The 17,567-nt window shown below is 36.3% G+C and overlaps 1 protein-coding gene across 2 annotated transcripts in view; it reads right to left on the minus strand.

The window, feature by feature from the left end:
- LUZP2 (leucine zipper protein 2) overlaps positions 1-17,567 on the minus strand; it is a 772,382-nt gene that overhangs the window by 233,854 nt on the left and 520,961 nt on the right. The window contains exon 6 of one of the 2 annotated variants that reach the window (XM_043973414.1): positions 2,050-2,112. The exons of the other annotated variant lie outside the window; for it this stretch is intronic. Within the exon in view, the coding sequence (XP_043829349.1) occupies positions 2,050-2,112 (63 nt within the window). The remainder of the gene's footprint in view (positions 1-2,049; positions 2,113-17,567) is intronic. 2 annotated transcript variants of the gene reach the window in all.

A 17,567-nucleotide genomic window follows, 5' to 3' on the forward strand; every position in this document is an offset into this window, starting at 1 on the left:
TACTTTGGAAATTATAAAATACTATAAGGAGTCAGTTATTACTGATATAATCTAAACAGGAAGCTTAACCAAGTCATTATCTTTTGGCCTTCCTTTCAGCAACTCATTAGCATTTTTGTTTAGGTGTTTTGTGTGTGTGTGGTTTTTATTAGTTTGTTTTTCGGGGCAAAGACAGGTAACTGACTTGTCCAGGGTCACACAGCTAGTAAGTGTTAAGTGTCAAAGGCTGGATTTGAACTCAGGTCCTCCTAAAACCAGGGCCAGTGCTTTATCCAGTGTGCCATCTAGCTGCCCCCCATTAGTACTTTTAAATTAATGACCACCACTTTCCCTTCAGCTGTGTGTTTCCATATGCCTGTTTGTTTACTGTGAATAATAATAAATGTTACCAATGGTCCTAATGACCTCCATATTGTCTGACTTGACATGCATTATCTCTTCCCACTGACCCTAAGACCCTTAAATACACACATATTGGAAAGAACACTAGGCATGGACTGAGTCAGAATAGCTGAACTCTAGACTCATTTATTTGCCAGCCATATTACCTTGGGCAGATGAATTTACCTCTCTAAGATGTCTTTATCTTTAAAATGGGAATAATATTTCTTGCAATACCTGACTTAACAGTGTTGTTGAAGGCTTCAAATGTGATATTTGAAGGGGCAGCTAGATGGCGCAGTGGTAAAAGCACTGGCCCTGGATTCAGGAGTACCTGAGTTCAAATCCAGCCTCAGACAGTTGACCCTTACTAGCTGTGTGACCCTGGACAAGTCACTTAACCCTCATTGCCCTGCAAAAAAAACAAAAACAAAAAAACAAACGTGATATTTAATCTGTCAACTTCTATGTAAATGTAAACTGAGCTAATATTTCAGAATCATTCTTATGCAATTACTTTGTCTAATAGGAAGATACAAGACTATGTATTTTAAGTCCCTAAACTTGGGGCTTTTGTTCAATTAAAAATATGGTTGGGTGAAGGAGGCTTTTCAAATAGAAAAATTAGGTCTTACATGGTAGTGGTATAAATGAATGGCTTTCCTTTGGGTCTGTGTCTTCTTTCACAATATGACTAATATGGTAATATGTTTTGCGTGATTGAACAAGTATAATCTATATCAAATTGTTTACCATCTCATGGAGAGGAGAGATGAAAGAGGGAGAGAAAAAATGTAGAACACAATTTTTTAAAAAATGAATATTATAAATTGTATTTACATGTAACTGGGGAAAATAAAATAGTTTAAAAAATAAATTAATTGGTGTTTCATTTGCAAACAAATAATTTTATTTTGATCCAAAGAAAGAGAAACACATTTAGAAAACACACTGTGTCAATTTGGAGGCAAACATTAAGACAGTGCTGAGTACTTGGAAGATTTTTCTTTTTCACTTTCCAAATATCTTAGCTTCGTGTATACCAGAGATTTTCATTTTTTTTAAATCTCAGGACAACATTTTTCTCTTAATTTAGAAAACTTTTGATAATATGTATCATATCTATCAATATTTACTAGATTAGAAATTAAAATGTCTTAGTACTATTAACAAAAATTATTTTGACCTCAAAGACTCCCTGAAAGAGTCTCTGATGGACTTGGTGGGTTCTGGGGTGGGGATCTTTTAGAACCACTATTGTATATCATTATAAGAGAAACAAGATTCACATAATTAAATAATTCAATCTTTGACAACCTGTTGATGAGTAAACATTATTATTTGGAGGGACTCCTAGATTTCACCCTCAGGTTTCTCATTCACCTTTGGTTTCACTGAACTTCCCCAGGGAGGACTCCAGGGAGAATTTTTCAAACTGATTTTGATATCTTAGTCAGTTGGATTGAAACCAGAGCACTAGCAAGAGACACATTTAAGATCATTGGATTGATGTGGTAAAAATCTCTTAAGTCCCCATACTGTCCTCAGCAATAATAGGCTACTCTCTCTCACCAAATCCAGTGGGGCTGGAACATTATCAGACTGAAATGTTTGGCACCGCTATTGCTAGATTTTGCTTAAAGCTGGGAGGATAAGGGCTCCACTCACCTCTTCAGCATGGATTCCACATAACTTGTTTCCTGACAGCAGCTTGTTTTTCAAGCTTTTATTCTGAGAAAAGAACACGGTTTTATTACTGAAGAGTAATAAAATATTAAGGTTTCCTCTAAATATTTCAGAACCATTGGTTTATGTTTTGTACATGGATAAGTTGTTCAAGATGGCAGCCAGAACATAAATTAGAAGCTTATGAGTTGATAATTAGAGAAGACATTCTTCCCTTTCCTCACTGAAAACTTTAAGTGAATTATCATTACAAGGTTCATTGAAATGATTAAATTAAATGCTTAACACATTCATGGTGATATATTTTAACAATTTAATTTAACAACTATTAAAAGCCTAATATGGGGGAGGGAGCCAGATGGTGGAGAAAAGGCAGGGACTCACCTGAGTTCTCCCTCTGAACACCTTTAAATAATGCCCTAAAACAAATTCTGGAGTGGCAGAACACATAAAAGGACGAGGCAAAAACACTTTTCAGCCCAGAATAACTTAGAAGGTTGGCAGGAAATGTCTGTTGTGCCAGGATAAGAATGCAGCATAGTCAAGTGCATTCCAAGTCAGTCTATACTGGGCCCCTGCAAATCATTAACTTGGGAGAGACTAAATCAGTCTTAGCAGTGGCTGCTTCCGGAGCTCTCAGCCCACAAATGGCAAGGGAATCAAACTGATCAGAAGGAAATTATAGGTGTCTTTTTGCTAGCACTGAGTCAGGACTCTATTGTTTTGCCCAGATATGGGTTGCAGTCCTCGGTGGTAGTATGATGTCAAGGAAGAGCAGTAGAACATTGGAGTTTGCAGCCCAGTGGAGCAGGGACTCTCAACATAGTTCCAGGGAAGAAAAGAGTTTGTGGTTACTCAAAGACCAAATCACAGTCCAGGAGAGTAGTAAACACACTACTCCTTAGATCATATGACCTTGGAAGAACTGAAAATATATAGGTACTGAGAAGTATTCCTGAAAATAGCTGTGCAAAACTCCTGACACTTGGGACAGTGTGTTCTCCACCCTGGAAGGAGAGCCCCACTTTTTAGCTAAGAGTTAAAAGTTAAAAAAAAAACAGGGTGGAAAATGAGCTAACAACAGAAAAATATCTGTCTATAGAAAGTTATTATAGTGACAAGAAAGACAAAAACACTCAAAAGAAGATAAGAAAGTCAAAACTCCTATATAAGACTCAAAGAAAAATAAGAATTGGTTTCAACCTATGAAGAGATAAAAAAGGATTTTAAAATCAAATAAAATCAAGAAAAAAATTGAAAAGAGGAAGGAGAATAATGCAAGAAAATCATTAAAAACAAGAGTTAACAGCTTCACTAAAGGAGGAACAAAAAATACTGAAGAAAATAACAATTTAAAAAACAGAATAGGTCTAATGGTAAAAAGATGTGCAAGAGTCCAATGAGGAGAAGAATGTCTTGAAAATCAGAATTGGCCAAATGGGGGAAAAAATATAAGGAAATTTACTGAAGAGTAGAGCTCAAAAAAAAAAAAAAAAGAAAAAGAAAAAGACAAAAGGAAAAAAAAAGCGTTGTCCAAATGATAAAGGAAGTACAATAGTTCACTGAAGAAAATAATTCCTTAAAAATTAAAATAGAGCAAATGGAATGACTCTATGAGTCATCAATAAACAATAAAACAAAACCACAGGAAGGCAGGATAAAAGAAGACAGGGTGAAATATCTCTTTGGATAAAAACAAGTGACCTAGTAAATAGATCCAGGAGATTTAATTTAAAAGTTGATGAAATTCTTGGAATCCATGATAAATAAAAAGAATCTAGATATCATATTTCAAGAAATTATTAAGGAAAAGTACCCTGATATTCTAGAACTAGAGGGTAAAATAGAAATTGAAAGAATCCACCAATGACCTCCTGAAAGAGACCTAAAAATGAAAACTCCCAGGAATATTATGGTCAAATTCCCCAGCTCTCACGTCAGGGAAAAAATATTACAAGAATCCTGAAATAAAGAACCCAAGTATTGTGGAGCCATAATCAGAAAAACACAAGATTTAGCAGCTTCTATCTTAAAGAATCAGGGCCCTTAGAGTATAGTATTGTGAAGGGCAAATGAGCCAGCCAATAATCACCTGCTCCACAAAACGGATTATAATCCTTTAGGGGAGAAAATAGATTTCAAAGAAACAGAGGACTTTCAAGCATTTTTGATTAAAAAAACAAACAAACAAACAAAGAACAACTAGAGCTGAATTAAGACATTTTACTTTCTAATACAAGCCTCAAGAAGAATATAAAAAATGGAAATATTAAAAGGAAATCATAAAGAACTTATTATAGTTAAACTGTTTACATACCTACATGGGAAGAAAACATTTGTAAGTCATAATAACTTTCTTATAATTAGGGCATTTAGAAGGAGTGTATCAAGATAGAAAGCACAAGTGTGAGTTGATTATAATGGGATGATATCTAAAAAAATTAAATAAAATTAAGGAGTGAGAAAAAGGAATGCCTTCTCTAGGTTAGATGTCATGTATAGATTGTAAATCCTGACAACCAGCCAGTAGGAGTAGGACAGGGATGGAAGGAGTTATTGTGTTAGGAACATATATAATACTTGTTTCGGAACTTGTGCATGCATGCTCACTATATGCTGGTGTGTGCCCTTTCTTGCAAGAAAGAAATAAACGGAAACAGCTGAATGTGTCTGCTGACTTCAGAAGCAAAGGGAGAGGAAACTGAAAGTTTAAAAAAAAATGGGTAGGTCTGGACTTAGGGGAAAAAAAAGAGAAAGAGAGAGAAAAGGCAAAAAGATACATAAGTGTGTGCACAAGAAACAAAACAAAACAAAAAACCTGGGTAAAAGTCTTCTGAGCCTCCCAGGACGAGGGAGAGTGTGTGAAGGGCATCCTGGGATGTGGTGGGTTTTGAGTAATTTTTAAAAAAAGGGTGGGGGGCAGAATGTAACTACCATAGCCTGAAGCCTGTTGAGTTTGCAGGATTGAAAAGGTCAAGAGACCAATAGATACCCTGAACAAGACACAGGGGAACACGTTGGGATACATTCTTGATTCTGTTGAGTTTTCAAGACTGAAAAGTTGTACAGTGCCTGGCTAAATAGACATATCAAAGAAGACACAGGGAGACACTCTGGGATGGGTCAGGAATTCTCAGAACCACAAGTCAGATCAAATAAGAACTTATCTGGAGTATCCAGGAAAAAGGTTAAAAAAAAGATCTCACAGCACTTGGGTTTCATGTGTGTGTGTGTGTGTGTGTGTGTCTGTGTGTGTCTGTGTGTGTGTGTGTGTGCTTAGACATGTGTCAAGCATTATATTTGTAGGAACAATAAATTTTTAGTTGTAATTCATGAGGCTGATTCTAGCCCCTAAAAGTTTTAAAAAGGAATTTTGCTCTGGGAGTTGGGGAAGAGTGTGGGATGTCTGAATTGATAAATTACTCTTTTTGAATTTGGCATTAGAATTCTCTGCAAAGCCTTCATAGGCCTGGACTAAAAGCTGGGTTGTTTTTAAGTCACTAAATAGTAATCCTTCCAATTCTTCAAGACCAGGAGAAGGGTGAATATTGTGAATTTTTTCTTAATTTCCAAACCTATTGAAAAGGGGGGGGGGAGGAGGTTAAAATCAAAATGGAGGGTATCACAAGTCCTAGAGCCTCCTGGAGGTTTCTGCTGTGAAGGGAAGGGTAGCAATCTGATATCAACTAATATTCAAAGGACTTAGTATGATTGAAATCTGTTACATACTGCCACTTTTGAAATCTTTTGTAGTGGAATAGTTTAAAATCAGGAATTATTTGTAAAGTGTAAAAAGTTGCAAAGAAAAAGATTTTTTAAAAAAGTCTCTAACCATTGTACCATACAGCCCTAAGAACAGTTTTCATTTAACTAGGGTAGACAATGGACCACACCCTGTCAGCTCTGCTAAAGATCTGCTGGCTGAAAAAAAAACTTGTCAAAAAGACTCTTGGAGAAAAAGAAAAGTGGCTAACTGGTTATCTGATAAGTTTCTAAGGTATGGGTTTTCATCTCATTTTAAACATAGCTGGGAAACTCCCCTCCATATATCAAATGTACTATGTGAATTTGTGGATAATAGTCTTTTCTTTTAAAGTGCTCAAAGCATTAGGCCTTAGAAAGTTAAATTGTACCATTTACTGTCTCATAAAGCATAATAATAGATTTTAAGTGTAAAGTATAAAGCAAAAGCACAATGCAACTGAATTAAGATCACCTGATTGGTAAAATCCCTAATATTGTTTTTGTTTTGTTTTGTTTTGTTTTTTCAGGGCAATGAGGGTTAAGTGATTTGGTCAGGTTCTCTGTTAAGTCTCTGAGGCCGGATTCGAACTCAGGTGCTCCTGAATTCAGGGCCTGTGTGGCACCTAGCTGCACTGCTAATATTGTTTTAAGGTACTGTGTTTTCTACGTTTTCTCATAATGTATAATTTCGTTACTTTTAAAACGGGGAATGAATGGGTTAGGAAGCTGTTTGCTGACCACATGGTCTGAAGTACCATGAACTTATATTAACTAAGCTATTTGGAGTTATTGTTTTAATTAAGTATTTTTTTAATCTTTTTTTTTTTGAGGGGCAGTGAGGATCAAGTGACTTGCCCAGGGTAACACAGCTAATAAGTGTCAAGTGTCCGAGCCTGGATTTAAAGTCAGTTCCTCCTGAATCTGGGGACACTTCTTTATTCACTGTGCCACCTAGCTGCCCCTTAATCAAGTATTTATGATTGGTAAAAGGAAAGTAATAGGAGAGTCTTGCCCTGTTTACATTGACAGTGTGAACAGAGAATTCTGTGAATTGAGAAAAGAAAAAGGATGGGATGAAAGATGTTATGTGAAACCTCTTACATGTGTGTGTCTCCTGGCAAATTTATATTTTTATTGCAACTAGACAATATGAGCAGAACTCAATTATGTAAGATGTTATTGTTTTCAGTCTAAATGTGTGGTCACTCAATATGCAAAACAACTAGGTACATTAATGGTCAGGTTTGTCACCTGACTGCTAATGCTTACATGGTCATGTTATTATTATTTTACTTCTAATGAGAATTTTTTGGGGGGAAATAATAGAAAAGGACCTTCTAGAGTCCCCTTAATTTGTAAACTTGCCAGAAAATAACTTATTATGGGTTGTGAAATTTCTGGACAAGGAATAGTCCTATAGAGAATTTATAAGGATGCTTATTATGTATAGAAGTAATTTTTTTCTTTTTTTTTTTTTTTCAGGGAAGTGAGGGTTAAGTGACTTGCCCAGAGTCACACTGCTAGTTAGCATTTGAGGCCAGATTTGAACTCATGTCCTTCTGAATACAGGGCAGGTGCTTTATTCACTGTGCCACCAAACTGCCCCAGAGGTAATTTTGAATGATTGGTCCTTATGCCAGGATAATTTTAAATATGATAAAATATTTTAGAACTGTAATTCATATTCTTTTGAGATATAGTTGTCTGGTGGATTATTAAAGCAGTAATCTATGAAACCAGAGAATGGTACAATTAATTTAAGAGAATGTACTGTTACACTTAGGGCACCTGGGAAAATGTTGACGGTTTTGGTCTTACCTAAGTAGGTTTCTATAAATCAGAATAAGCAGTCAGTAAAAAATATGAGCACAATGCAATGATATTTTTAAAAGATCAAGAAGAGGGATAAAAATATGGAAGTTGCATGTGATTTCTTTGTGAAATGCAGCTTGGTGTTCCAAGAGGGGCATGGGACTTGGAAATCTTTAGAGCAGGTCCTTATCTTGAAAGCCAAGAAGACAAAAAAATCTAGAGATAAAAGACCTGGTCTGGCTGAAAACAGCTGGGTTATTTTATCAGTCTTACTGACTTTGTATTGTGATGTTTTGAGATAATGTAATTTGAAACAAACAAAAAGAGTTAATGAGAGAATTTTAAAGGGCCCAGTAAAAATCTGTTATTTTAATGAGAATAAGTTAATTAGATGTTTCCTTTTTGATTTAGAAGAAGCTAAAACCCCTCCCCACTGAAAACATATTTGGATAAGAGAGAAGGGAACAAGAGTAAACTTAACTTTCCCCAACTAAATTGAGCAAATTCTAGCCTTAAAGGTTCCTTTGTAGCTTTGAGGATTGAATAAGACAGAAATATTTGTCATTAGAAAGTATTTTATCTCATGAAAGTTGGGTGAATATTTCTTTTAACATCAGGAAGATTTTTTAAAGCTGTTTCTCAAAAGAAAGGGTTTTTGTTTGTTTGTTTGTTTGGTTAGTTGGTTTTTTTGCAGGGCAATGAAGGTTAAGTGACTTGCCTAGGGTCACACAACTAGTAAGTGTCAAGTGTCTGAGGCGGGCTTTGAAGTCAGGTGCTTCTGAATCTGGGGCCCGTGCTTCATCCACTGTGCCACCTAGCTTCCCCCTTCGAAAGAAAGGTATTTTTAAGATATATTATGTATGTATTTAATTAATACTTCTATGATTTTAGAAGGCCTGCTATCGTAGTTGTAAGTTTATTTTTGCAATGACAATTTGATATTGATAACAGTTATGTCCACATCAACTGTGTGTGAGAAAATAATGGGTTTGGGGAAGCTCAGAGAACTCACTTGAGGGATAATATTGGGAATTATGGGATTGACTTTGCTGATTAACTCAAAGTTGACTTTATTGAAACCAGAACTACCTGAGGTCCTGGACCTCAGGGGTGTGTTCTTACAACTCTGACCTAAGCATGTTCTACACATGGACCACCCTCAAGTCCAGGGAACCAGTGGATTTGGGTGATGCTAGCCAATTAGCTTGAAGCAATATGTAAGGACCGCCTTTCGTCAGGAAACACAGGGAGGTTTCACTCACACAGAAGGACAGGGATTGCCTTTTTGGCCTAAGACTCATAGGTGAAGGTGCCTTTTATCTCTCTTCTCCCCTAGATCCTATCTAGGCTTTTCTATCTTTCAGAGCCAATATGTTCTATCTTTACTAATACCTAATATGATTTAATAAATGCTTAATGCCCCAAACTGGTGCTAAAATTTATAAGTAACAGATATATGAGGAACCACAGCTAATTTTCCCCAAACTTGGGACAAAAATAAGGCAACCACATATAGTTTTACTCACCACATATGATTTGTGAGGTTTTATTAATTGAGGGAAAAGCTTTTTTCTAGGACCCTAAATATTCTCTGTTTCATTCTTTGATATGGTGTGTATATTTCTATCATCAGGATAGAAAAAGTAGAAGGTTGTTATTGCAATATTGAATTAATTGGTTAGTAAATTGATAGAAAAGCATCTAAATTATTATACTAAGCTGTGGGAAAGATCTTGCCACTTTGATCTGAATTTATTAGTAGTTATCAATAGTTAAATTGGAGCCTGAACTTGTCATATGTATAAGATATATTATGCATATGTATTGTATATATACAATGGTAATTTATGAAGTCATATCACTTTAATGGGAAATTTTATGATTGTCATTTAATTTGGAATTAGAACATATGTAGGTAGCAAGTACACATGCAGACTAGTTGAGTCATCTCAAAGATCTTTTCATTGTTTAAGGAATTTTGAGGGCTGCTTCCTCTGTGCTTATATGGTTAATAGCTGAACTTATTTTACTATGTGCTATTATGTGACACATTTCTAGTCTGTTCTCTGTATGTAATTTGGAACTGTTTACATTTATTTCAACTATTGTTTGTTATTGAGCATCTCAAGGCAGATTCATTTGTGTAATGTTAACTTAGGAATGAAAAGCATCAAATTAACAGAGGTGGAAGTATAGTTAATGCTTGTTACCAAGGATATATGATCCTTGAGAAGTCAATTCATCTGAAGTACTAACTGTTCGAGTTTGCTATTTAAGAGATTATGGGACAATTTATGATATTAATTGATAATGTCATCATAGGAATGCAACATTACTCCTGAGCCAGTAAGCAGTCATGATGCTAGCAACCCTGAGAGGTTTTATGCAGCATTAATAGCATAAGGTGGACTGTCATGGGAAAGGCTGGGAGAATGACTTCAGCAAGAGCTGAGGTAGATTTTTCCTGGCTCAGTTTACCCAATGTGTCACATGGGTCCCACCTAGCTGACTTTGCTGACTTTGAGACTGACTCAAGACATCTATCTGTCTGCAAAACTTCTACCTGGAGTGGACATGAAGTTTGGGAAAGTTTTATTCCCTGAGAGCCTTGTCTCTCTTCTTTTATGGAAAATTCCTATAATCATATCACTTGATCAGCACCAACACAATACTGGCTCTTCATCCCTAGGTTAATGCTGCAATGTCTGAGTGAGATATAGGTATAAGATTCAAACTATTTAACCTAGAAATTCCAGTGTTGTTTTTTTTTAAACAACTAAAGTGTATAGGCATTTGACTTTGTCATCTGTTTGTTATTAATTATGCATTTTAAAACCAAATCAGAAACACTTCAAGTTTCTTTTGAAGAAGGGAATTTTTAATGCAATCAGTTTTCTTAGATGGGGCAACTTATAGAATGTTTTGTTACACCTAAAGAAAGTTCAATTTTATTTTAGTTTATTATGAACAACTTATTTGACATGCATTGTTTTGAAACTAATTACTTAAGGGTCATCCTAAATTCTTTATTACAATTGAAATTAATTTGCATAACTTTTTATGTAAGTTCATTTGTGGTCATCTTTTTACAAATGTATTCTGTAACCTAAGTTTTATGTTAGTATTAGATCTTAAATAATTGAGTAAAATTTTTGGACAAATGATGTCAAAGTGAACATGTGTGTAATTTGGAAAGATTTAAGAGTTCTGCCTGGTATTTTGAAACATTTAGGTTATATGACTTGTATGTGTCAAAGAAGTGGTAACCCTTTGGCCTGTTGTTAATAATATTTGTTACATAAAGTTAGATAAGGCTGTAAACAGAATGGGGCACTCATGATATAAATTCTTTAAGGTTCAGGCAAACTATGGGACTTTGATATTGTTAATAAGATTAGAGCCATAAGGTTTGAGGTAGCTTTTACCACATAGACTAGTTATTGGAGAAGTATAATTTTAGAGACTGTACCAATTTGTACTGAAATCTGTTTTACAAGAGATTTTAACAATAACATCTGAGGAGTCTCTACAAATGATTTGAAACTAGAGAAGTAAATCTACTGAAGTGGTACTATGGAGACAAGACAATTTCCCCAAGCAAAAGAGTTCCAGAGACCAGACCCCTGTATGGAACATCTCAGATCCAAGATAAATTACTAATTGAATGGACAATGGGAGTGCGTTACTGAAATTACAACAGGACTTGATATCAGTTAATACTGTTATCTATATTATAGTCTTGGTAATTATTGACATTTGTTTCTTGTGTTATATCTGGGAGTTGTTACTGAAAATAAGATATGAACCAAGAACAGTTAATTGAATGTATGTATAATAAGTGGAGCTTTAAATGATGAGAAAAACACAACCCTTAGAAAATAAGAGGGGGAATTGTGAGAGATAACATAGTGTGTTCTTCTCAGAGGAACCATATCCTGGTCATATATTTTGTTATTTCCTTAGTTTCTAACTTACATCCTGCCATTGTGTAACTTCAGGGACACACTGGCTATACCTGCCCCTGATCTCATTGATGAGTTCTTCCTGGAGCCTCCATTTTGTGAAAGACCCACAGTTGGTGTGCCTTATTCCCCTCCTGTACCTTTTCCTGATTTTGTGGGTTTTAAAAACATGTACTTTAATTCTCCTGTCTCCCCTGCCCCTGACCAGTATTTTCAACTCTATTTTGTCTTCCTCTCAAACTATAAGCCCTTTGAGGAAAGAGACTATTTTTTTTTCTTTAATTTGTATCCCCAACACTTAGCAAAAGTGTCTGGTATAGAGTAAGTGCTTAATAAATGCTTGTTTCCTTATTTCTTGAAAAGGATTTGCAAATTTCAGAATGATATATAAATTCCATGTAGTAGCAATAGCAGCAGCAGCAGCAGCAGCAGTAGTAGTAGTAGTAGCTGTTGTAGTAGTAGTGGTATGCTGAGTATCATTTTCTACATTAAGAAGAAATGTAAGTGACTGGTTAAAGATAATTCTTGGAAGAGAATAAACCTTGAGTATCTCTCTCATTCTGTGTTTTTTGTTTTTGTTTTTTGTTTGTTTTTACTTTTGTACCATTTCTCTGGCACTATTATCACAAGCTCCAGACATTTGTGGATAATAAATTGAACCAGAAAATCCTTTAAATGTGAAGTCTTCCTGAGAGACAATTTCCAAAGAGTATATAGAACTGCAGTTGGTATAAATGGAACCTGACTCCCTTGGGTCAGATTTCATTACATCTCTCTTCGTTTCACATCAGTTACACTTCATTGAACAACTATTACTCCAAGCGTATGAATTATCTCATGAAATGAGGATGTCAGGAGAACAATCCTCTGGTTGGATGGACCAAAGACAATTCTTTGTTTTTTTTTAAGGTCTAGAAAACTACTTGGGTGTTTAAAGTGGCAAATACATTGGGAGGAATGTTTGGTCGATGTAGGTCGGTTTAGTGTAAAGACTGGAAATTTAGAAATCTGAGTCACTAAGTGTCAACTGCTCAACTCCCATGGTGATTGATTTAGAGGTTGTTGTTTCTATGCACAAAGGGAAGACTCCCCTATAACCATTCTCCACCATGGGAAAAAATCTGTGATATAACATTTTGAAGTAGTCTTAAGGTTCAACGAAAGCCAGATTTGAAGTCAAACAATTTGGTTTGGGATTTTAGCTTCTATACTTGCTATTCACCTGACCTTGGACAAGTCACTTTACTGTCTCTGGGCCTCATTTTACTTATCCATGAAAAGGCATTGGATTAAATAAGCTTTTTGGCTCTAAGGCTATCAGCAATGCAACTATGATTGCTCTGTTCATTTTATGACTTTGGATAAATCAGTTGCCCATTCTGGGCCAAAGTTTTGTCATAGGTAAAACGAGGAGGTTGGAGATATCAATTGAAGTCCCTTTGATATCTCTCATTTTATGATTCTAGAACCAAATAATACTTTCCTTGGCTGTTTCTGGTCCACAACCACTGAATGCCTGCCAAAGACATTAGCCAGCACTTATGGATCTGATTGTTTCTTCACTCAGTAAATTGCTCAAAGGGTTTATTTTAAACCATTGTTCTACTACTAGGCCCCAAGAGGGGGAAAAATCTATTTGCAATTCAATTCCATGCAACAAACATTATTATACTAAGTGCCTATTATATGCAAGATACCGGCACTGTGGTGCTAGGCCTTAGAGGCCCTAAGATTAAAAATGACAGTCCCTGCCCTTAAAGAGTTTACTGACTAACGGTGGGGAGATGACATATACACCAATAAGTATGCCATAAAACATAATGAAATGGAGGAAAAAGAGAGGAAGGCAACACACTATGACAATTTTAAGTAATAGAAATCAGATTCCTGGGCAGGACAGTAATGTGGTAGAAAGCAGAAGGACCAGGCAAGTTGTCTTCCTGGAGTAGGGTATATATGAGCTGAAGGAAGGGAGAAATTTTAATTAATGTTGAAATCTTCAATGGTTCCCTTTTTTCACAAGGGTAAAATTTTGATCCTGGCATTTAAAGAGATCCACAAAATGGTTTCTACCTGCCTTTCTGTTCTTTTATCCCATTACTCCCTCTTGTCTACTCTTCATTCCAATAAAAGTGGCCTTCTTGGCAATTGGATGTTAACAGAACCAAGATCTAAGATATCGGATAGGCTTTGTATTAGACTTTAATAAGACCACTGAAAAACATACCATTGTAGCAGATACAACCCTTAAATCTGTAGGAGAGCCAAGATGACTTATTTTCCCTTATATTCTTTTTGAGCATCATGTTATGACTAATTCTCCATAGTGTAACAATAAATAAGACAGTTGGGCAGCTAGGTGGCACAGTGGATAAAGCGTCAGCCCTGGATTCAGGAGGACCCAACTTCTTATATATCAGACATTGTCCTAAATGTAGGAATATATCCCCTCCCCTTGCTAACAAAAGTATAACAATCATTTTCAAGGACCTTATAGAGTCAGTAAAATGTGGTATTCAGGGAGGGGTGTGTTGATGTAGGACATCATATGAATGAGTGGAACTGTAGGAAATTGGCAATCATTCCTAGGAATCAAAGTGTTCATTTGATTAGAAGAATAAATTAAGAATTGAAAGGGACCATAAAGGTCACTGAGTCCTCCTCCCTCTCCTTTTGAAGATAAAGAAACTGAGAAATTATGTGACTTTTCCTTGTAATTATTTCTAGAGGTAGAGGTAGAAAGAGAAAGACAACTGTGATAGGAAATTGGCAAGAGAAAAGTATGTCCTGTCTGGGTGGGGTAGATATAGAGAACTCTGATCAATCAGAAGCCAAGGCCCCAGAAAAGGTGTCTGGGTAACAGGTCCAGTTCAGGGCCAGAAGGGAAAATGGAAAATTATGGCAAGGTTATGATGAGATAACAATGTAATGATTTAGATTAAGCATCAATCACTTATAGCAAGTATATCCATGGATGCTTTTACCACCACAAAGAAATAGTAATTAAGACACAATTTCATAAACCACTCTGAGAGCCAATAATTCCAGGCAACTGGCAGAACCATTGGATTCAGCTAAGTCAAATGTGTTTCCCAAAACTAGGGAGGCCAAGTTTTGCCTGCTCCTGAAAAATGTCCAGGACAGGCAACAATTAATCACACAAGCTGTCACACAGATGGCCTAATGGTGCTTGAAAACTACAAAAGAGCAGGGAAAGTTTTTCCCAGAGGTCTAAGTTGTGGAAGCCCCTGCAGCAAAAGAAAGAAAACAACCACTTGAGAGAAATGAAGGGCACAGATGATGGAGGAGAGTGAGCCCAATTCACTAGCAGTTTCCTAATTCAGTGACATGCATAATCAGTGGTGGGCAAAAGCACTTAATGCTGGTTGGCAGCTTGAAGGTGCTCAGAGCAAAAGGAGACTTTGGTGGTCTTGGCAAGGGTATGGGAGCTCATTTTGTCTATACTACTAATGAGTAGTTTTTAGGTGGCAATCTGCATAGTCTTTGGACAACTTGAATAAACTGCTGGGCACAAGCTACCCTATCAACTATATAGGCTGAGTCTCAAAACAACAGCCATTTCATTTAGATGAAGCATGGTACCATTTGATGTTTTCCAAATGTTGTTCCTCTGTACCCGGCCATCTCCTTGTATTCCATATTTATCTCTTTTTAATAGCTAGTTACTCTACCGTCCCTCTACTATAATGTATATTTTCATTGCTTTATTCAACAGATGTTTAAGTGCCTACTGTGTGTGGAACAATTCAATGTAATCCACTTCAGCTAGCATTTATTAAACACCTACTAGTTGCTGGACACTATGAAAGGTTTTGATGATACAAAGACAAAAACAAAAGAGTCCCTGTCCTCCAGAATCTCTGCTAAGCACTGGGGAAGACATAAAAATTAGATTGTCTGTATCTCAGTCCTCTTGCTTATTATATTGTTGTTCAGTCATGTCTAACTCTTGGTGACCCCATTTTGGATTTTCTTGGCAGAGATACCACAATGGTATTGTTTGTTTGCTATATCTTAAAAAAAAATCAATAAACATATATTAAACACCTACTTTGTGTAAGACATTTTGATATACCCTGGGCAATATGCATGAAATGAAATGATCCCTGACCTCAAGGAACATCCATTCTATTGGAGGGACAAAACATGGACATACATAAATGCAAAGTATAAGGAAGCTTAGAGGGTGGCAACTGAGCATGCTTTAAGTGAAACTAGGAATCATATAAAGCTCAGGTGAAAAGAAGGTACATTTGAGATGTGGAAGACCCCGTGAACAAAGATGCAGAAATGGTAAATGGAATGTCATGACATGATGGATGATAAACAAGTACTTTTGGATTTACTGTCCTCTGATTTGTATTGATGGCGATTCCATGTGCTTCACTTTCCTATATTTGTAAACATCATGTTATTTCTGCCTCTTCTTTTCCCTTCATCTCTCCGTAGTGAATCAATTAGTGAGGCTTGTTTATGCTCCTTCCTTAAAGCTATTGCCTTGCCTCTAAGTCTATGTCCAATGTATCCTGTACATACCTTGTTTGTACACAGTTGTGTGCATGATGTCTTCCTCATTAGAATGTGAGCCCTTTGAGAAAAGAGGCCGTTTGTGCTCTTCTTTCACCTTTGGCTATTAGTATAGTTCCTTGAACATAGTTGTTGTTCAGCCCTCATTTTCTTTTTTGTTTGTTTGTTTGTTTTTGGTGAGGCAATTGGGGTTAAGTGACTTGCCCAGGGTCACACAGCTAGGAAGTGTTAAGTGTCTGAGGCCAGATTTGAACTCAGGTCCCCCTGACTCCAGGGCTGGTACTCTATCCACTGCTCCACCTAGCTGCCCCTATCCCTCATTTTCAAAGAGGTCAAATAACATCCCAGGAGCCAAAGACTTCAACTTCAATCTTTCTTTCTTTCTTAGTCATTGAAGTCCACTGGTAGGACAAAACGCAGGACAACCACTGATGGCTGAAGATGCATTAGATGACTACCATCTTCATTGTCAGCTCTAAGTGCTAAATAGTTATTAACTTGACTGCTACTGTCAGGTCCTCAATGACCACCTCAATTACCCATAAGGACCCTTATAACAGCCTCCAAAAAGGTCTGTCTGCCAAGATTCTTCCCACTCCAATGTCTCCTTCATACCATTGCCAGACTAACCTTTCTTTTGAATAGATTTCTCCATATCATTTTCCTATTCAAAAATCATCAGTGACATTCTATTATCTAACAAGAAAATCCCAAATATATTTCCTTAGGATTCAAGATCCTCTACATTCTGGTTGGATCTTTCCTTTTCTGTTTTGATGCATTTTTCTCTCTTCCTGCTAGTTTCCATCTTTTTCAAATAAATCAGATAGTCAAGACCACTTTTAATGTATCCTCTCTCTTTCTCTTACTGGGCTTTGTTGTTCACCCTGCTTCTGAAGTCTTAAATATGTTCTCTCCCACTATATTGCCATTGGCATTCATGTTTAAAGTTTCACTTCCTAAGGCAAGCCTTCCCAGAATGCCCTATTCCATTATTACCTTTTCACTCTCAAGCCTTTGTTTTGTATCTCTCTTATGAATTTCTGTTTTATTTTTTTCAGCATGGTTATTTGTGTGTCATATTCCCATAACCGATTATGTGTTCTCTGAAGGCAAAGACTGTATTGTCTAAACTTTGAACCTAGAAACAGTCACTTTAAAATCTTTCTAGAAATGAAGGGGTTATGAAGGCATAGCAGTTGTTGACTTTATTTTAAGGAATAATAACCACCTGAATCCTTCATTATTTCTCAAAGCCAAGAACATAAAGCAGTCTTTAGGATTCCTATGATAGAAAACCCTTTGAGGGGAAAAAAGCTAATGGGGAAGGGGAGGGCAGTCTACAAAGTCACACAGGAACAAATGACCTTCCCCCACAATATGCCCACACCTATACATCAGGAAACTATCGCTTTCCTAAACTAACTTTCCCTC

This window comes from Dromiciops gliroides, chromosome 6 (genome assembly GCF_019393635.1).
Source record: "Dromiciops gliroides isolate mDroGli1 chromosome 6, mDroGli1.pri, whole genome shotgun sequence".
Taxonomy (NCBI): domain Eukaryota; kingdom Metazoa; phylum Chordata; class Mammalia; order Microbiotheria; family Microbiotheriidae; genus Dromiciops; species Dromiciops gliroides.